We start from the raw sequence: 22,800 nt of genomic DNA, 5'->3' as shown, positions 1-22,800 counted from the left end.
GATCTAGGTTCATCATATATACATGTAAACTTAAACCCTAGAAAATCATTTGTAGCATGCAGTGGGTATACATCTACACAACTTACATTAATTTCTACTGTATCTATTGAAGCTGATTCATGTTTTTTGTCAACAGTATAATATACAAGATTTAAGCATTCACTTGAGAAAAGGTGGACAAGCTTTATTAGACATTCCACCGGAGCGTGAATTTCTTTAAGATGAGAGCATCCTTCAAGATATAATCTCTCAAGATTTGGAGTCAGCCCAATGTTAAGGTTAATTACCTTAGACCGACTTAGGTTGAGGGATTTGAGGTTCGGAAACTCAACTGGCATGCAGAGTTCTACAAGGTCTTCACATCTTGTAAGATTTAACAATTCAAGATGTGGAGTTATGCTAAGGTCAAAGGTTCTTAACTTCGAAGAATTAGTTAGGTCAAGGTATTTAAGCTTATTAAAAACCTGCATAAGAAAAAATATAGGATGAGAATCAGTGTGATGACAATATATAACATATATGCATTATACAGAACAACCAATCAACCATTATTCAACCTTTCTTTCTCCACCTTCCCACAATTCAGTTATATTGCTATGACACATATCAAGGTTAACAAGGTTATTTGCTTGAAAAGTTTCAGGTAAAGACTGAAAAGGGTAGTTAGTCCAACAAAGATATTGTAAAGCATCAGGTAAGTATTTGTTAACTTCATCAACTTCTGTTACTTTGCATTGCACATTAAGTAGTCTAAGTTCTTCTATCTTTCTAATACCTTTCGTAATAATATCCGAATGGAGATTGGAATATCCCAGATTTATACTTCTTGTTGCTTTGGTGCCCTGTACATAATAAAAAAAATGCGGGTGTGAAAATTTGTCATAGAAAATAAAATTTCCTAGTTGTTCACATTTCATATAAACTTAAAATTTACCAAATCCTTAACCAATATGTCTTCAATTTCCTTTTTAATCCATAATCGACTATGTCTGCTAGGCTCGTTAGGATGCAAACGACGTACTATATTCCAGCCCATTTCTTCTATATGGTCATGGAAACTTGTACGGTCAAAATCAGAAACAGTTATCAAAGATTTCTGCTCAAGAACACTTAAACCAATTTCAGCATAATATCCACAACCGTCAAGTATTCTGATTGCATAATCTTTTCTCTTATATTTCAGCATGCAACAACATCTAGAAAGATTTCTTTCTGATCGTCCTCTAGACCATTATAGCTTATCTCCAATCTTTTCAAAGTTTGAGCTTCAGGGATAGTTTTTAGCCTTTCTATGGCACCTTCCCATATATGATCACTTCTACCGCAAAGACGTGAACCCAAAACTTTGATTGTTATGGGAAGCCCAGCAGCATAGCGTACAACTTTTCTAGACATATCTTCATACCCTTGATATGGAATCTCTCTCCCAAATGCATACCTATTAAAGAGGCAAATTGCTTCCTCATCTGATAACAGATTAACATCATGAATGAAGTTTACTCGTTGTGATATCAACACCTGTTCATCTCTTGTTGTGATGATGATTCTACTTCCTGGCTTAAACCACGTAAGCTCACCAGCTAACGCCCCAAGCTGGTCAATATCATCCACATCATCTAGAACAACAAGTACCTTTCTATTCGGCATCATCCTTTTCATCGTATTTTTCCCATCAGAAACGCCTGTTACGACTATGCTTTGATCATTTAAGACATCTGACAGCACCTGTTGTTGTAATTCCTTCAAACCAGATATTGAGCCTTTTGAGACTTCTCTAACATTCTCAACAAAGCTTTTAGCTTCAAACCAAACAGATATTAGATCGAAAACAGCTCTTGCCAAGGCGGTCTTCCCACCACCTCCCATTCCCTTGATCCCTATCATGCGAACATCATCGGAATCAGTTTCTAAAGATGAAACTACACTCTTTACCCGGGTCTCCATGCCTACTAACTTCCCATCAATGCTCGAGTTAATGAAATGTAGCTTTAGTGAAATTTCTTTAACAATTTGTTGGATAAAATTTGCTTCATGCCTGTGTGTTCAAGAAGATTCAATCGTATTACTTAAAATCCCACATGAACAGTTAATTTTAAATATATAACATACAATGAACAAGATAATGTTATTAATAGGCAGCAAAATCTTGTTTACCATGACTTTTGAGAATGGATGGGACACTATTCAAAATTTTGAGGGGGGGGGGGAGGGGGGGGAGGGGGGGGGGGGACCTGAAAGGAAATATGACAATCTTGAGATTTCATAAGTAACTAAAGTTTTAATATACTTTAACCATCATAATAGAAGTATTTATGAACCAGTGATCCTTTTTGTTGTTAATATTGAAATTTTAATCTTATTTTATCATCATTTGTTGGTCTTTAACCAATGTATATGTTTAACAGGGCTCATTTTGACACGACCATATTTTGCCTCTTAAGAAAATCATCTATCTGCCACTCCATAAAATCATACGTGGAGCATCAATATAGTGATATACCCATCAAGATTCGAGTTAGAATTTGACAATAAAAATGCAAAGAAGGAATTACCCATCAACTGTATTATTCAATTCCCACCCAACGAGGCCGGCTGTATCTTTCATAGCAGTTCTCCATCTTGAAACATCATCTTCATTTTCCTGTGTTCGTATAGTGCAAAACCTTCTGAGTATTAACAGGATTTAAAACCACAAACACTAAACAATTGATCAGAAAACATCGTCTACTTTAAAACATGAATTGTTCACGATTAACACAAATAAAACATATACAGATGCACAGATAAAGATGTTACTGAATCTGCTATGAATCCGTTCAGTAATGAACATTTGTTGCAGCAAGAGGCTACAACAGAACAAATACAGTCGAGAGGTAAAACAGAGCTCCGACTGCCCCTTTCATGTTTGGCAAAGGCATTCCCATCCGCCCCACTTTGGTGGCGGACTTCGGTGGATTCCACATCATAGAAGATGGGGTAAGCAGTCTGCTCCTTCGTCTGCTGGCACTCCATAATTTGTACAAGCTCGTCTAAGCACCATGACGAAGATGCATAGTTCTTGGAGAAAACAATTATGTGAAATCTGGACTCTTCAATGGATCTGACAAGCTGCTCACTGATCCTTTCCCCTTTCTGGATTTTTTCATCATCTTTGTATGCTATAATTTATTTTCCTTGAAGAGCATGGTAAAGATGATCGACAAAGCCCTTACGAGTGTCTTCACCCCGAAAGCTCAAAAAGACATCATACTTGAAGCTCTTTTGAACTGATGAAGCTGAAGTAGATGCCATTGAATGTAAGCTTAAAGGATTGATAGGATAAAATGAATTCTTTATTGATTGGGGAAACGGTTTATGAAATGAATGGAAAAAGAGATGGAAGAGAAGGTCGAATAATTAACTTGAGTGGAAAAACATGTGGAGAAAGTAAAGGTTCTTTATATGCATTTCAACCAAAATATAAGAACAAGAATAAGAATTTAGAAAAGATAAGATTCTAAATAACACTTAAACCAAATATTTGTTAAATAGCTCTGTTACTGTTCAATTTTCAAAGTAATTATATGAAAAGGAAGAACTCAAGCACTCGCATGCCTACTACTTGCTTGCATTAACTTGTTTGTTAATAAAGGTTTATATACAAAAATACTAATGTTAAACATTAAAATAGAATAGCTGAATTTATAAACAATATAAAATACAATTATAAAATATATTATTAAAATTTAATTTCGTTTCATATAAGGTTCCATATGCTTTAAGAGAATTCAATCACCATGACTCTAGGATCCATCATAATAGAAGTATATATGAACTAGTGATCCTTTTTGTAATTACTATTGAAATTTTAATCTTATTTTATCATCATTTGTTGTTTCTTAACCAACGTATTTGTTTGGCACGGCTCATTTTGACACGACCCATATTTTGCCTCTTAAGAAAATCATCTATCTGCCACTCCATAAAATCATATGTGAAGCATCAATATAGTGATATACCCATTAAGATTAGAGTTAGAATTTGACAATAAAAATGCAAGGAAGGAATTACCCATCAACTGTATTCTTCAACTCCCACCCAACGAGGCCGGCTGCATCTTTCATAGCAGTTCTCCATCTTGAAACATCATCTTCATTTTCCTGTGTTCGTATAGTGCAAAACCTTCTGAGTATTAACAGGATTTAAAACCACAAACACTAAACAATTGATCAGATAACATCTTCTACTCTAAAACATGAATTGTTCACGATTAACATAAATAAAACATATACAGATGCACAGATAAAGATAATACTGAATCTGCTATGAATCCGTTCAGTAATGAACATTTGTTGCAGCAAGAGGCTATAACAGAACAAATACAGTCGAGAGGTAGAACAGAGCTCCGACTGCCCCTTTCATGTTTGGCAAAGGCATTCCCAACCGCCCACTTTGGTGGTGGACTTCTGTGGGTTCCACATCATATAAGATGGGGTAAGCGGTCTGCTCCTTCGTCTGCTGGCACTCCATAATTTGTACAAGCTCGTCTAAGCACCATGACGAAGATGCATAGTTCTTGGAGAAAACAATTATGTGAAATCTGGACTCTTCAATGGATCTGACAAGCTGCTCACTGATCCTTTCCCCTTTCTGGATTTTCTCATCATCTTTGTAGGTTATAATTCCTTTCCCTTGAAGAGCATGGTAGAGATGATCGACAAAGCCCTTACGAGTGTCTTCACCCCGAAAGCTCAAAAAGACATCATACTTGAAGCTCTTTTGAACTGATGAAGCTGAAGTAGATGCCATTGAATGTAAGCTTAAAGGATCAATAGGATACAATGAATTTTTATTGATTGGGGAAACAGTTTATGAACTTAATGGAAAAAGTGAAGGAAGAGATGGTCGAATAACTTGAGTGGAAAAACATGCGGAGAAAGTAAATGTCCTTATTTGGTGAAGATAAGAATAAGATTCTTTATATGCATTTTCAACCAAAATATAAGAACAAGAATAAGAATTTAGAAAAGATAAGATTCTAAATAACACTTAAAACAAATATTTGTTAAATAGCTCTATTACTGTTCAGTTTTCAAAGTAATTATATGAAAAGGAACAACTCAAGCACTCGCATGCGTACTACTTGCTTGCATTGACTTGTTTGTTAATAAAGGTTTAAATACAAATACTAATGTTAAACATTTTATAAGTTAAACATTAAAATATTATAGCTGACTTTATAAACAATATAGATTACAATTATAAAATATATTATTAAAATTTAATTTCGTTTCATATAAGGTTCCATATGCTTAAAGAGAATTCAATCACCATGACTCTAGGATCCGGTTACACAGTCGCATGGTTATAAAGACGAAATCATTCTTTAAACGGCTATTGGTTCTTGAGCATAGGTATATAGTATATCATATTATGAGTTCACTATAATTGTTGATCATGCTTTACTTTATTAAAGATTTTATCCAAAATGATTTCAATTACACTGATCTGGTCCAGAAGGGTGTTAATGGTGTGTAAATGTGTATAATATTATCACACATTATCATTAATTTATAAGGAAAACACTTGATAGACGAAATTCCTAATCAAATAGACTATTGGTGTTCCACAAGACATAACAATCCATTCAAACAGCCAGGGATTAAACAAGTGTAACTCAAACCGAGACTAAAACATGGGAATTAAAGAGCTTACTCGGGTCAAATGCCTCGTGTTCAGGTCAGCAAATATCATGTTTAGTGTAGTTTAGGGGGAAATGTTAAATTATAAACTATAACTCCTGATTATTCAGTTTATGTATATACGTTGTAGGATTGAATAACTTTATATTAGATAGAGTTATGCATTTATTTGGTCACAGAAGTTGATAAACATCAAACTTCTGGTACTAGCGGTTATTGACAATTTCTGTTACACAAAGCGAACTGGCGTAATATCGTTGTATGCACCAGTTCATAGCCTGTACATGAGCACAAAATTGTAAGATTCTCGGATCAATTATATAACTAAAAATGGTCTCTTTGACTTTCGCTGGCAAGCTAGATTCATCATAACGATTCCACTATTCTTGATTATAAATTTATAATCTTGCATATATGGATGACTAGTTCGTGATTGAGTGTTCTTGATTACCAACAGGGTTGGGGAGAAATGGTTCTGCATTACATAATAAAAAGGTTAAAGCAAATAAAGATAAAGAGTATTTCCTTGTCATTTTAGTGGTTTTTTTTTCTCGGTAGTTGTTAAAGGTGTGTAAATGTATATAATATTATGAGCTCCTTGAGAATCGTTGATCGTGATTTACTTTATTAATTATTTAACTAAAAATACTTTAACTTACAATTGTCTTGGCAGCGAAAACCTGGTGGAAGGCAATAGGTCCTTTTATGCCTTTTGTACTTTTCACTTTTGAGCCTTTGGTTACTGAAGTACTGGGAAAACAAGGACAGATTGGTCATTTTGGTAATAATATGGGTTGCCATGGGTAATCTGGGAATTTGGGACTGCATGGAAACTACTATGGTCGTCGTCATTTAGGTCTATTTTGCCAAAATTTACTTTTTTGTCAACGGTCAGGTACTACTTTCTTGTTAGCAGCTTAAGATCATTTTTGCTGTACCTAGTACACAATCACAAAAACAAGCTATTGAAGCAATTGTCTTAATGGAAGTTATTAAGGATCAAAGGCTGATTTTTGTGGTTAGTGTTATAAGTCAATCTTTGTCTGACTTGTATTGGACTGACAATTCTGTATTGGAGGTCCAAACAATTGGTATATCCAATTTGAACATTTTTTCATAGTAAGGGTATTTTGGGCATTGGGCTCAATGGTAAACTTTTCGGTTTTGAGAAGAGAAAGCTTAAGGATATGAGCATTAAGTTGGACCGGGAAGTGGATGAATTGTTACTTAATAATAACAGTATTTTTGTTAATTATGAGTTTCTGGTCATGTTTGACTTTTTTTCTGGTCAAACATCACATGTGGAACTTTCAAAAGATTTGCAATCTGCTTTTAAAATTGCCTTTGGTTCGGGTTAAAAATAGTCCAGGTTTTGAGCCCCTTTGTTTTCACCTCTCTTAATTGATTCTAGTCAAACGTACATGACAATCATTTTGAAACAGGAGAGGTGGTTTAAATAAACCGGAGCAACAACTTTGATTTTACCCATTTGACTTTTAGCAGTTGACATGTTATCACATAAATGAGAAATTGTACCATCATACTTTTAGCAGGTCTTTCTCTGAAATATTCCCGAGCCGAATAAGAGCAAAAGCAATGGCTCCCAAGATTTTTATAATTTGCTGATCAAGAAGAACATAATCAACCTGTCATGTGTGAGACAATCATCCCCGCAGTATTTATAAGAACGAACTATATTTGACTACCGAAAGTAGTTAATATTTTGTGATCAATAACACATAAAATTGAGCCCACGTTATTGAACGGTTGGAATGCACGATGCATCCGATATTTCATCTGTCTAAGTGAAACAACCAGTGAAAATTGTAAATACAGCTTCAAAAACATTAGTTATAAAATATGTGAGTCAAGTAAACCAATATTTTTTTTTAGAAAAGGAGATTGTGCCTACATTAATTGAGATTCATCACAAAATGGAAATCATGATCAAAAGGCTAGATTCGGTACACTCATAAGTCATAATCACAACTTACCAAGTTATAGAAACAGTTAAATAGGAGAAATGCATTGGATTCAATATTCAATTAGTTTGACGGTGCACTCGATCAAGAGCTTGATGAAATGCCCAAGAGAAAAATTGAATGCAACAAAGGTGATTTTGAAGAATCGGTTATTAAATGAAATGGATGTCGATGTTACAGAAAATGAACACAGAATAAAACAAATGTAGAAACAAATAAGAACGAGAAACTGGAGTGTTTCGATGTTTTGGAAGAGGGTGTGTCACTGGTTGATATTGATGATAAATTGATCGGTTCGATTACTGAGGTTGCATTGGAACATGCAGACATCAATATCCTCGTTGAATCAGCATTATTACTCGACGTTTGCTCATATGATGTGTGTTAGCAATTTAGCATGCTCAGTGGCAGCCCAAGGTTTTCGGAGGCCTTAATCGAACTAAAAAGTTGGGGCCTTTGATAATAAAAATGTCGTAAACCATCTTTCCCCGAACTTGGTACCGACAATTGAATTATTAATTTAATAGTAATAAATTTTAACTATTCAACAAAGTTCAAATATATAATGTTTAAGTGTTCAACTAAGAAGTAGAGAACAAATTAACAATATTCTAATCATGACGTAGCAAATAACAAGCAACTCAAATAATTGAATAGATAATTAGATTTATATACCCAACCTTGAAAGTTTGGCACAGTCAATATGAGGGTTCTAAACCTTTGGTAATTGGCAATTCAAAATTTGACCCACACAAAAAATAAATAAATAAATAACGGTAGGTCCCGTGACCGGATCAAACAACACAAGAAACTAAGTACTAGTCGTTCTTAGATCAACCTCACAACTAGTTGGCGGAAACAACTAGTTGGACCGAGATCTCGGATCTTGTGTGTGTATGGGAGGCCGAAACTTGAAGGTGGGGTGAAGGGTTAGAGAGTTTTGGAGTTAGAGAGAATACTTGGATGGAAATAAAATGCAAAAGGTTGTATTCACAAAGGTTGTGGAAAAATGGGTTAAGTGACCTTATATAGGGTCCCCATTTCTCCAACAATTACATTTTGTCCTTACAAAATAAACGTACTGAGGTACGTACACTCTAAGCAAATATAAAGACATACGCAATCCTAAAACTAATATAGAATATTGGCCCTACAATCTCCCTCTAGGATTGTGTATGTCCAGAAACCTTCAACAATTTTTTTGCTTCGTCTTTATTTCTAGAAATCTAGTAGTTGTCTTGATCCAAGAGCTTGAACGAGATTGGATCTTGACAATTCTTTATTTTCCGATCTTGAAGACTTGAACTTCAATCTTATTTCCTGGGATGAATCGGCAACGGCAAATTTTAGAAACATCAGATGCGGGAGGCTCGACATTTAGTTTTCTTTTGTTGACTTTCTTGTGCGAATTGTTTCTTTGCTTTGTCCTTTGACTGATCTTAGACACGATCAGTTCATTTTTGGGTTCAACCGCCAAATGTCACGTTCTTGTTTTCTTTTAAGCGCTTCAGCATCGGCAACTTCAGTCTGTGCAACCCAGGACACTTGATCTTGATCTACCTATCCATGTACTGCTGTACAAAACTTAGAGCGAATAAGATTCGTTCACAGACCCTCTTGAGGGTCAAAGAAGAATATTCTTTTTCAAAACATGCCCTTAGTTTGAAGTATTTGCAGAATACCACTGAAATTTTATTTTATCTTGACTTTTCGTAAAATATTAATTTCAGTCCCTTAACTTGTAAATGATTTATTTAAGTTCCAGGTTTCCAACGAACTTTGCATAAACGACCTTGACAACAAAACACATGATTTGAATAAAACAAAGATTAATAAAATATGTACCAACTCATAAAAACTTAAAATATTTTTGGAATTTCAAATATTATAATACTTCGAATATATATATATATATATATATATATATATATATATAAATACATAATATTTTGAAGTTGACACATAAAATAAAACAAGACAAATGAAAAAGATAGAAGTAAAGATGAATTTAATATTATATAACAATAATATTTACATAATTTTCTAATGACTTTAATATTTTTGCGAGAAAGATCACAACATGGAATCACGTTGTCTATAATGTCCTAGATCACACTTCTATTTGGATATTATTATGCCAAGAACCCAAAGTCGATTGTAGATATACTCGTCCACTTTAAACTTAACAAATATTTTGATTTCATCGTGATACGTTAAGGTACAATTTGGCACAATACTTGTGTGGTCCCCTGTTGATCCGACTCGTTACAAACTCCATCATACCTCGGGCATAGTTTGTGTTCATCAGTATCACCCCGAATTGACTCAGACCCCCTAATGATTGATCAAAACATTTTGAGCTTCGTATAATTTTTGCAAACTTTTCTTTCAAACAATATGTAAAGGTTGAACCATGGACTTACTAGCCTTGTTGGCTTATGCCTTCATATAAAGTGTTTAGGACTTACTTGTTTGCCCCACGTTACGTGGTTCTAATATAGCCCTTTTTTGTTTGATAAAATTATCAACATTTTTGTTGTTGATTTTGAATACTTTTTGAGTATTTTGCAGTTTTTCTGCTTTTTCAATAATTTTTTTTTATATTTTCATTATTTGAAGCTAAAGCAAGAAATAATTTTTCATTGTGACCAATCACTAACAGACTCGTGTATGACTGACTATTAGGATTTTTGCCTTTCATTAATATGACTTATGAGTCAGCAACCGCTTCATAAGAGTGTAACCACTAGCATATGCAGATATTTAAGTTTATATCACTATGATACTTACTCATTTGTTAAGCCTATCTACACATTAATCAATGATTTTGTTGGCTTTTGATATACTCTTCTCATGTGCTAGGATCACCTAAGACACTTTTCTATCATTTTCCAAAGGTCGGATTAATTTCTCAAAATTTTTTGATATTTTAATGTTATCCGACTCCCTCTAAGCAGGAGCTCCCTCTAAATGAGAAACTATATTTTTTTAAAGTCTTTTTCAGATTTTCTTAAACAAAATAATAATATAAAATATTTTTGAAAAGTCAAGTGACTTAATTTTTGTTTTTCTTAACAAAGGTAGAATCTTTTTGGCGAGTTAAAGTTAACTCATTTTCAAATAATAATATAAAATATTTTTGGACAGTTAAGTGACTTAATTTTTTATTTTCTTAACAAAGGTAAAATCTTTTTTGGCGAGTTAAAATTAACTCATTTTCTCCCTCTAAAATTGTGACATATTTGAAAAATATTTACAATTTTATATACAAAAAGATAGATAGTTTGTTTTAATCAAAATTGGACGATGGCTTTAGTGAAAAGGTCAGCAAAGCTGTTGTCAGATGGACTACCATAAGTATGCATTATCACATCATATAACAAAGTTGAAGAGATTCAAACCGAAGCCCATGAGCTGATGTTGGATCCATCACTTAAGAAGCGCTCGACAAGTTGTGGTTGGTACATTTGAACATGGTTGGCATTGTTGAAGCACAAAGTATGAAACATTTCCCAGTCCCTGAAGTTTGTCATCCCATGTCGCTTATGAAAGACTCGAATCCGCCATCGAATGGTTTAGCATCAAATAGCAAGGGTTCGTCTCCCATCATATGTCGTAGGGTGCAACCACTATCTAAGTACCGAATACTCTCGATAGTCCTCCTTGATTGACCCTACATGCACTAAGCGTTTAAATGGACACAGGTTCCCGAGACTTAGTTGTCTCGGGAAAGTCGACCATAAATCGACAAAACTTGATTTTATTTCTTGAAAACAAATTATTTCTTGGCGTCTCGTCGCTTGAAGAACAGTCCTTAGGAATCCAAGCACAAACTTGTTCCTTGATTTTGGCAATTTTGGACTTTTGTTTTCTGAATTTTAAAACTGTTTTTGTGAATCTTCAGACTTTTCAGTCTTAGGATTCTTTTTGATTTTATCCTTTTTAGATCTCCAAAAAGGTTTTCTCTTGTGTTTTACTTAATTGACTTTGGATCTCACATCCAGTTCACTAGCTTCACTATCAGCTTGATCAGTCCTTGAATTTGGGCTACTAAAAGCACCTTTTGTGGACTGACTAAGCCGCCTTTGAATATCAAGTTATTGCTTTAACCAGTGCTTGCAATGTCTTGCAAGGTGAGACGGATTACCACACACAAAGCAAAGTTTTCTTCTATCTTCCCTATAGAAACCGTCAGAATGATAATACATGGGTTGAGGCGAATAAGGAGATGGTTATACGGGAACAAACAAGCTGTCAAATCTATGACCTCGATCATCAAAAAAATTTGTATAGAAAGAGTTAACATAATCTTGTGGATAATAACCATAGTAGCTATTATCAAATTGATTGTACAGTTGAGGTTGATAATATTGATTAGTAGATTGATAAAAATTGTTTCTATGAGGTGGGACATATTTACCCGATGTACTTGCATTTTCCTTTTCAAAACAATTTTCATTAACTTTGGTTTCCTCAACTTTACAACTATTTGGCGAACAACTAGGTAAGTCAGTATTCACATATACCTTTTCATGCACGTTTTTATCAATAATGGTTTCATCAAAAGTAGTTTCACAGTCACTATCAGAACTGGAATCATCATTTTCATTTTCAATAGTCGTGCCAACATGAACACTCTCATCAAATACATCATTGTTCAAAATGTTTTTGGAATCAATAGATGAATCAAAAAGTATGTTTTTATCTCCACAAACCTTGTCTGTTTCCACACACCCCTTATCTTCTACACAACCCGCTACAGAATATGAACTACTATTAGGACTACTAACTTAAGGAACAGCTGAATCAACAGTCTTTGGAGCAGCAGGAACAAATGTCTTTGATATGGGCACATAACCAATACCATAGACCATTTCTTCCTCTGGAGGAGAATTAAAGTCAAAGTGAGGAAGGCTAGTATAGTTATTGTTAAACGATGGAGGTACATCAGAACTATCATAGCCTAAACCAGTCTTTAATCTTAATTCCATTTGTGACCCAATTAGTTTATTCAGTTTCTCAGAACTAACTCAAAGTTTTCTATGGCAACTTTTCTTTGGGTTAATTCAATCTCTAATTTGGAAATTTTAGCGTTTAGTTCAATTACATGATTTTCATGACGTTTTGCCAAATTTCTAGCAATGGAAACTTGTTCCCTAAGATCGGCCGTATCATTACCATGAGTGTTAATTCTGATAGTGTAAATCTTTGTAGCCTTTTTAAGATCATCATTTTGAACTCTAATGCTCTCAATTTGTTCAAGAATTTTAGCATTATAGTTTCTATAGTGAAGAACTTTATCTATGCAAGCTTATGAGCAAAGTTTGTGTACCTCGGGAATGAGAGAGGCAGGTGTAGGAATCCCATTAGTGGAGCTTGACGAGGTGTTTGCTTGACTACTTCCACTTGCAGCACACTCGGGGATTATAGGACTTTCTTGACTGCTCACACCCGCATCACTAGTCTCATATTTATTTTCTCTGCACCAAAACTTGATGGTAGAAGTCATCTCTGAGATTGTTAAGGTATCCAGGTTTATCATTCTCTTGATGATAATCACACTGCTATTCCATGTATAAGGCAATGAATCCAACAACTTCATGTTGATCTCAGACAACTCATGGATGATATCGACACTTCTCATTTTAGTAACGAGTGACTCAAATCTGTTGATGAGAGAGGCAACCGATTCTACTTGAATATGTTTAAAGTTGTTGAATTCTTCTTTTAATATTCCTTTGCGGTTGTTTCTCATTTCCAGGTTCCCTTCAAATTTGTTCACTAAGGCATCCCATAGACCCTTAGCAGTGGTGTAGTCTCTCAGTGTCAATGAAATTTCTCGTGAAAGAGATACAGTTAGAATACCAAAAGCCTTTTGATCTTCGGCAAGCATTCTTCGATCATTATCATTGTAGTTAGTCACTGTTTTGGGAACCTCACCATCAGTACCAGTTGTCATAGGACGGTGTGGACCCTGTTCAATAGGTCTAATAAGATTGTAATCAATGATCTTGAGATAATTGTAAAACCTCCACTTAAACTCATCGAAATCACAGTCCCATTTCATCAACTTTGGAGGCTTAGAAGTGGTTCCGGCCTCGTTCTCAAACATCACATATTGAATAGCTTCAGCACTAGCAACAGTGGAAATTGGATTTGCCATTTCTTAAAATCTGCCAAAAACTAAGCTGATCTAATGAAAAGTGATCCTTTTGAAAAGGGATCTAATTTTGAAAACTGAGCGATTTGAAAACTGAGCGATTTTGAAAACCGAGCGATTTTGAAAACCGAGCGATTTTGAAAACCGAGCGATTTTGAAAACCGAGCGACTTTGAAAACCGAGCGATTTTGACAAAGTAGGCGAAAATTTTAAACAAATCTAGTAAGTCACCAACCCACTTTCCTTGTCACCTTTCTCAACCATATCCAAATACATGCAACTATACAAACACAATTTCTTGAGAATCACACACCACAAACACAACCTTTAACCCATTTTCAACATCTTCATGAACAAAAACAACTTAAATTTCTTAAGAACTTGAAGAACACAAAAATCCGAAAATCACTTATTTTCTCGAAAAATCCGTCTTTTCACACACAAGACCAAAATCCAAGGTTGTGACCCAAGATCTACAACTAGTAGAGCCCGAAAGCTTTGATACCAATTGTAGGTCCCGTGACCGGATCAAACAACACAACAAACTAAGTACTAGTCGTTCTTGTATCAACCTCACAACTAGTTGGCTGAAACAACTAGTTGGACCGAGATCTCGGATCTTGTGTGTGTGTAAGGGAGGCCGAAACTTGAAGGTGGGGTGAAGGGTTAGAGAGTTTTGGAGTTAGAGAAAATACTTGGATGGAAATAAAATGCAAAAGGTTGTATTCACAAAGGTTGTGGAAAAATGGGTTAAGTGACCTTATATAGGGTCCCCATTTCTCCAACAATTACATTTTGTCCTTACAAAATAAACGTACTGAGGTACGTACACTCTAAGCAAATATAAAGACATACGCAATCCTAAAACTAATATAGAATATTGGCCCTACAATCTCCCTCTAGGATTGTGTATGTCCAGAAACCTTCAACAATTTTTTTGCTTCGTCTTTATTTCTAGAAATCTAGTAGTTGTCTTGATCCAAGAGCTTGAACGAGATTGGATCTTGACAATTCTTTATTTTCCGATCTTGAAGACTTGAACTTCAATCTTATTTCCTGGGATGAATCGGCAACGGCAAATTTTAGAAACATCAGATGCGGGAGGCTCGACATTTAGTTTTCTTTTGTTGACTTTCTTGTGCGAATTGTTTCTTTGCTTTGTCCTTTGACTGATCTTAGACACGATCAGTTCATTTTTGGGTTCAACCGCCAAATGTCACGTTCTTGTTTTCTTTTAAGCGCTTCAGCATCGGCAACTTCAGTCTGTGCAACCCAGGACACTTGATCTTGATCTACCTATCCATGTACTGCTGTACAAAACTTAGAGCGAATAAGATTCGTTCACAGACCCTCTTGAGGGTCCCCATTTCTCCAACAATTACATTTTGTCCTTACTAAATAAACGTACTGAGGTACGTAATACACTGACTCTAAGCAAATATAAAGGCATATGCAATTATAAAACTAATTTAGAATATTGACTCTACAATAACTGAAGGCAATTGGCAATTAATATGGAGTGGCAGATGCTAATTCCGATTTATGTTAATTTCCAATATCAATTAAATGCACTTTAATTTGGAGTAATAGCAATTTCCATTTTGACAACATGCTTGGCGTTCACGTGTCTGACTTCTCAGCATCTTTTCTCGATCAATATCGCAAATAAAAAAAAGAAAGAAAAGCCCTAATTTATACAAAAACAGTTTTAATAAAATGGGGGCCTTTTCTTGTTTGGAGGCCTCAAGCTAGGGCTTGGCCCATTAAAGCTATTGGACCGGCCCTGAGCATGCTGCTGATCATGAGATGCAACACAAACAGGTATGGCCCAAAGTTGGTTCAAATGATGGCCTGTATATAAAAAGGCTTGAAAACGTAAAACGAGAACAAGATATATGCACCAACATAATGAACTGGAGCTATTTCTGCCAATTACTCTTAACGCATCAATTAATCTTTGTTTATCAAACAAAAAATCATTACTAATATGTAATGTAAAATTTTAGTTAGTGAAGTGTGGGTCGGTCAACGTAAGATTTTATTGATATATAATGTAAGATTTTGTTAGTTGCATTTCTTGGCATGTTTTATAACACTTAAACACTCAATTTTCGCCATATATAATGCGTTTATCGTACATATATCAAATTCTTTTGTGAATATCTTGTTTCGTGGAGTGGAGTCTACTTTGGATCGTTTTATTGTTTTGTGTAGGTGCGGGGCAGTTGGGAGTGACAACAAGGGGTCTTAGAAAGAATTGACAAGCCAAAACGTGTGATCGGTTTCAAGAAAAACGAAAGTAAAGAAATTAAGTGAAACACGAGATACAAAGATAAGCTAGTGGAGTATGGAGCTCAAGATAGTATGGGCTGAAACTTATAATCTAATTATTCAAGTGGAACTAAAGTTATATCACAAGATAGCTTATAAATCGTTCATGGGCTGCGCAAGGAATTTAGACGAAAGATTAAAGATGGGCTCTATTTAATAAGTAGGCTTGACAATTAATTAAGAGTGACCAGATCATGCACTTGGGCTAGTGGGCCTCAATCGAAATTTATTTGTGTGAGCAGCAAGAATATTAAAGAAAACATTCGTTAGGGATTTGGGATGGATCATCGTTTTGACGGCAGAGAGCATACAACCTTTGGGTTTTTGTTTCTTGTTTTGTAAGCTTTATTATTTTTAATGTTTTGTTTATTGAACTTTTTGATTGTTTTAGCCACCATGTCCGGCTAGATCAATTTAATTTCAACACTAGGGTTTGATTGATTCGAAACTTATGTGAAACGTTTATGTGATTCGTTTGTTTTAATGGTTTGTTTGTTTAATTCTTGTGCTTAAACGAGGTTCTATTCCGGTATATATTAGATTGTTAATAAACTTGATCACCTTATTAATTTTTCTAATAAAGTTTATCAATATTTAAAACCCTAATCAGTTTTTAAGTTTTGGTAAAAGAAACAAATAATATTTTGTATTTGTCTATGAACCCAAAATCATTATAGAATTAAACAATATAATTATACACTCCGAACGGCGTGGGTGTTTGATTATAATCGATATTTCTATCACGCGACCCGCACACTAAGATCCGAACGGCGTGAGATTGGAGTAGCGGGTTGACTCTAATCACTGAACGGCGTGTGATTAGACATTAGATAGAGTGGATGTCCGAACGGCGTGACGTCTAGTATTGATACAAACCGTTCAACTAAAAAGTCATTGCACCATAATTGTTAATGATCATAAGCTAGAATTAAATCAAGTAATTGCCTTAGTGTTGGAATTAGTTTTTATATATTTGAATTCACTTTTCTTTTATAAATTTGTTTTCGTTAATTTCAAATTTAAATCAAAACCCCCTTTTAAAACAATCGTGTCTAGACCTGAAATATTTCTGGTATAATTTAGTTAGGACACGAACCTTACTTTCGCTCATACTATTCTTAGTGTGTTAAGTTGGTTTATTTTATTTGCTGGATTCGACACCCAACAAATTGGCGCCGTTGCAGGGGATACGGCGATTTTAACCCTTTTATGCCAAGATTCTTTCATTCAGGTACATCCAGGTCTTTTTGTTCAGGTACACCGCTTGAGATTGACCCAGAGATTGAGAAAACTTCTAAGAAATTAAGAAAGCAAGCAAAACTCCAAAAGAAGTCAGCAAGCTCCTCAAACTCTACATCCTCATCTCTCGTCATCAACACTAGGCAAGACACTCCCTTGCAAGTGAACCCGAAACCGTATCACCACAAATAACTCCACCATAATCACCAACCCCAGAACCTAACTCACCTACTAAAACCACCACCATGGCAGCTGAACAAACCCTTAGACAATGGGGCACCCATGATGTCACCCAACAACCACTTTGCATTAACTACCCTGCTATGGAGAACTTCGAGCTGAAATCCGGTCTCATTCACTTATTACTCTCCTTCCGAGGTTTAGAAAATGAAGACCCTCACAAGTTCCTCAAGGAGTTCCATGTTGTGTGTTCTGGCATGAAGCCACACAACATCACTGAAGACCAAATCAAGCTAAGGGCATTCCCCTTTGCTCTCCAAGACTCAGCAAGAGAGTGGCTCTATTACCTACCACCGGGGTCGGTAACTACTTGGAATGGTCTTGCAAGGCTTTTCCTAGACAAGTACTTTCCAGAAGTTAAAGCATCCCTCCTACGTAAAGAAATTATCACGATCAAACAAGCAAAAAGGGAAGCTTTACACACTTACTGGGAAAGGTTCAAGAAATTATGTGCAAGGTGCCCCCAACATGGCATATCCGAGCATCAACTCCTTCAGTACTTTTGTGAAGGATTGGCACCGATGGAGAGATGTTTAATAAATGCATCTAGTGGAGGGGCTCTACTCGATAAAACACCAACTCAGATCCGAGCCTTAATCACCTCAATAGCCGAAGATACAAAGCATTGGGCACAAGAAGACGGATGGTATGATGACACACCACGAGGAGTCAATGAGGTGAACACTCCTCGCATTGAAACTCAACTTGCTGAACTAACGAAAGTCGTCATGCAATTGAAAAGCAAAGGTACAGAACCACAAGCCCAAGCTTGTGGTATATGTCTACAATTTGGGCATCCTACAGATATGTGTCCCACACTACAAGAAGATGTTGAACAAGCACAAGCAATGGGAGGTTACTCGGGACAAAATTCAAGACATTATGAGCCGCCCCGAGGTAATTTAGGGAAATACTTCTAATATGAGCTACTTGCAAAGACCTCCACCATATCACTCACAGCCTCCATTCCAAATGCCTATTCAATAACATAACTTCCAACCTCAACAATAAATACCCGCACAACAACAAGTGAGTAGCTCAGGTATGTCTTTAGAAGATATCGTGAAAAGTCTAGCCACAAGTACTCACACTTTCCAGCAGAAGACTGAAGCTAGCATCAAAAACTTGGAACAACAAATGACTCAGCTTGCTAGCTCGGTGAGCAAGATAGAATCTCAAGGTAAATTACCCCCACAAACCGAGAAAAACCCAAAACACAATGTTTGTGCCATTACCTTGAAATACGGTGAGGAAGAAGTTGTTATAGAAGAGAAGGATAATAAAAAGGATGAAGCATCAAAGCCGGTTAAAAGTGAAGCAAAATTTTATCCTCCACCTCCATTTCCTGAAAGACTTCGAGGCACAAGGAAAGAACGGAAGAACAAGAAATCATGGAGACGTTCCGGAAGGTAGAGGTAAACATTCCACTCCTTGATGCCATTAAACAAGTTCCACGGTATGCAAAGTTCCTAAAACAACTGTGCACATCAAAGAAAAAGCTCAAAGGTACTGAAACAGTCAAGGTAAGTGAAAATATTTCAGCAGTGTTACAAAAGAGATTACACACAAAGTGCAAGGATCCGGGTGTTTTCACCGTTCCTTGTAAATTGGGGAATATTACTTTGCCTCATGCTATGTTGGACCTTGGAGCCTCTATTAACGTCCTACCCTACTCAATTTTCAAAACACTTAATGTTGGACCGTTAAAGAGGACCGAGGTGACCATTCAATTGGCCGATCGATCCGTAGTATACCCAAAAGGTGTATTAGAGGATGTGTTGGTCCAAGTGAATGAACTAGTATTTCCAGCTGATTTTTATGTGCTACACATGGAAGATGATGACAAACCAAATTCCAGTTCGATTATACTTGGTACGATTATACTTGGTAGACCATTTTTAAAAACTTCAAAGACTAAAATCGATGTTTATAATGGCACTCTTTCAATGGAATTTGACAGGGATGTTATAAATTTTAATATAGATGATGCTATACGTTACCCGAGTGATGTCTCATCTTTGAATTATATAGATTTCGTTGAACCACTCATTGATAAATGTGTTGAGTTGTCTAACAATGGTGTTTCAGTCTTAGTTTTAAACAGAAGTACATATGGAGTTTCATCAAATGAGCATAATGAAAAATTCAAGCTTGGGGAGGAATTGACGGAAATTTATAAACAGAAGAAAGAAAGGCCAAAAGCACGAAAACTAAAGTTACCGAATATTGGCAAAAGGCTTCTTCCGTTTATGGTGGCACCCGATTAAACAAAACTCTAACGAGGAATAAGTCTAGCCAAAGACAATAAAGAAAGCCGCTTCACGGGAGGCAACCCGTGGTTTCGTTTTTTTTTTATTTTTGTTTAATTTTAATAAAAAAATTATAAAAAAAAAAGTTTTCAACCAGGTGGTGTGAAAGTAGTTTTGGTCAGAACGTTTACCCCGCTGTGTTAAAATTCTCTACAAAAGTGACCCGGCCGCGTAGAAATTTAATAAATCATTTATACCACTGACCTGGGCGTGTCAAAATCTACCCGGCCGGGTAAGGGTTCTTGAAAAAAAATAGTTTTGTTCTTGAAAACCCTAACACCCAGGTCTTCAGGTCTTCATCACAACTTGTTTATCCCAAACCTAAGTCTAGCCACAGCCTACCTTCAACACACCACCACCGATGAGCCTCACAAGTTTCGTCTCCGATTACCAGCAAGCCGACCACCACCACATCGGTCACTGTTAACTCCGCCTACCTTCTCCACCCCGGCTGTACCTCTGTCGCCGCCGCAAACCGCCATCTCACCCACAGATTTAAACCCTGAATCCACACCTCTATCTTTGTCCAGCTTAAACTTCAAGCAAGCTTCAAGATTTTGATCATCAGTTTTGGGATTTAAAATTGTAATCACACAATTTCAAGAGTTTAATAATCACTTTCGGTGGTGACCATGTTCACAGAAGAGTTCCTTTATTCCTTATTTTACAACTTGGTATTGCATCACAACCACTTGGTTCTGTTGGTCGTTGACTCATGGGTAGATACAAAAGATTGGTTTGAACCGTTTCGCCACCACCGGCTATTTGTTTGTTGAAAGAAATTTCAATCCGAACTGCTCCTTCCACTTCAGTAGTTCCGTTTCACGCCTCACTTCAAGCCTCGAGGACGAAACCGAATTTTAAGCTTGGGAAGATTAAAAAGGTATTTTCGTTTCATGCATTGAATTTAAAGTTGTATATAATTTGCATTAGTACCATATGTGAAAAAAAAGAAAAAAAAATGAAAATGTTTTAAAATGTTCCTTGAATATAGTTTTTTGCGTTAAAGTGGGAGATGATGATATTTATCGGAAATTGGTTTTTCAAATTACAAATAATATGAGATAAATAAAAGAAAACGTACTTAACTTGGGATGTGTCGGTAGGCTCAGCCTTGAAAATGAAAGGGCAATTTTATAAAATGGGTCGGAAATCTCTTGTGGGTAAAACGTTTTGTCCGTGGAAGATAAGTAATGAAAGGTCTGGCATACTCAAGCCTCAATTCTTGGTATGAAAAATGAAAATATTATAAAGTTTTAAAATTTGAATACGTTATCATATGATTCTTGGGTAGGTTTAACGTTAGAGTATGTCGTGTAGCCTGTGATATAAATCGTAAACTGCTTAGCTTTAGTGTTTTACACATCATTGGCGTATGGTTTTATAACCTTAAATCTTGTATTGATGGGATGCCCGGGTCCGGAGACTATGGGTCTGTATGCCGACTATTCATCTAGGTATTCACAATTCCTAAGTGGGGTTGTGAATATTTAAAATAAAGCTAAAAAAGAGCAAACCCGCAGTTTTCTACCACATAAGTCTTTAAACATGATCACAAAAAGTACAAAGTACAAATACATTCCAGACTTGATCATCCACGCTGTTAGCCATGTGGGGTCCCCTTGCTCGCGTCTCATTACCATTAAGAAACGGACCACAAGGGACACGCCAAATGTAAGCCCTATGGATGAAATTTTGCATACTCACCTATGGTAATGGTTCGGTGTATTGCTTGATAACGAGGGTATGTTATGTTGTGGGGAACACTAGCTATTAATTAACTGAACCTTAATCATATCTAATGGCTGCTTGGTAGACTTTGATGCTTAGCTTAGGTGGATAAACAATAGCCTTGATCATCTTAACTATTCATTAAAAATTAGAGCAACAAAAGTTTTAAATTTGCTAATTTTGAGGTTTAAGTCAACTTGGGGTGGTCTGGTCCGGTAAAAGCTGAAAATAAGCGGGTCTTAATTGTGCAAACCACTAAGTAATGTTAATGTCGGATCATATTTGTCCCGGTAAAGATTAAGGCATGGGTTTAAGTGGACAACGGTGATCGCGGTTTTTGTGTTTTTCTAAGCTTTAAAAATTAACCTATATGTTTTTAAGACTGAATTTTCCGATTATGATCCAACTGCATCAACTTTTTTTCCGGACGCATAATATTAAGAATCGTAGTTACATGTGTCGGTACTTCCCGAATTCAAATGAATGAAAAATGACATGTTAGTTATGATCTCATTACAAATCATTCCGGTACCAAAACGGGCTTTAAAAAAATGAAATAAAAAAAAAGAAATTTCCCCTAGATTTTTAGTTCTTGGTTTATACTATTTTTGACTTCCTTGAGGACAAGGAAAGGTTTATCGTACATATATCAAATTCTTTTGTGAATATCTTGTTTCGTGGAGTGGAGTCTACTTTGGATCGTTTTATTGTTTTGTGTAGGTGCGGGGCAGTTGGGAGTGACAACAGGGGTCTTAGAAAGAATTGACAAGCCAAAACGTGTGATCGGTTTCAAGAAAAACGAAAGTAAAGAAATTAAGTGAAACACGAGATACAAAGATAAGCTAGTGGAGTATGGAGCTCAAGATAGTATGGGCTGAAACTTATAATCTAATTATTCAAGTGGAACTAAAGTTATATCACAAGATAGCTTATAAATCGTTCATGGGCTGCGCAAGGAATTTAGACGAAAGATTAAAGATGGGCTCTATTTAATAAGTAGGCTTGACAATTAATTAAGAGTGACCAGATCATGCACTTGGGCTAGTGGGCCCCAATCGAAATTTGTTTGTGTGAGCAGCAAGAATATTAAAGAAAACATTCGTTAGGGATTTGGGATGGATCATCGT

The 22,800-nt window shown here is 35.8% G+C and overlaps 1 protein-coding gene and 1 pseudogene across 1 annotated transcript; both read right to left on the bottom strand.

The window, feature by feature from the left end:
* Positions 1-548: 548 nt before the first annotated feature.
* Positions 549-22,800, bottom strand: part of LOC143622458 (TMV resistance protein N pseudogene) — a 175,998-nt pseudogene continuing 153,746 nt past the window's right edge.
* On the bottom strand, positions 1,082-3,012 carry LOC143622445 (disease resistance protein RPV1-like). Its single transcript, XM_077093592.1, has 3 exons — positions 2,797-3,012; positions 2,553-2,641; positions 1,082-2,035 (listed from the first exon to the last, which is right to left on the bottom strand). The coding sequence occupies exons 1-3, from the start codon at positions 3,010-3,012 to the stop codon at positions 1,180-1,182; spliced, it is 1,161 nt and encodes a 386-aa protein (XP_076949707.1). The 3' UTR covers positions 1,082-1,179.

This window comes from Bidens hawaiensis, unplaced genomic scaffold (genome assembly GCF_021521415.1).
Source record: "Bidens hawaiensis isolate Kalapana, Puna unplaced genomic scaffold, B.hawaiensis_p1.1 tig00003141_1, whole genome shotgun sequence".
Taxonomy (NCBI): domain Eukaryota; kingdom Viridiplantae; phylum Streptophyta; class Magnoliopsida; order Asterales; family Asteraceae; genus Bidens; species Bidens hawaiensis.
This window is presented reverse-complemented; position numbering and strand designations above follow the sequence as displayed.

Coding starts and splice junctions, on each gene's coding strand:
- LOC143622445 (XM_077093592.1), bottom strand. CDS start 3,012: ATGGAGTGCCAGCAGACGAAGGAGCAGACTGCTTACCCCATCTTCTAT. Junction 2,642..2,796: donor ACGGATTCATAGCAGATTCA/GTAACATCTTTA, acceptor ATACGAACACAG/GAAAATGAAGATGATGTTTC. Junction 2,036..2,552: donor TTGAATAATACAGTTGATGG/GTAATTCCTTCT, acceptor TTGAACACACAG/GCATGAAGCAAATTTTATCC.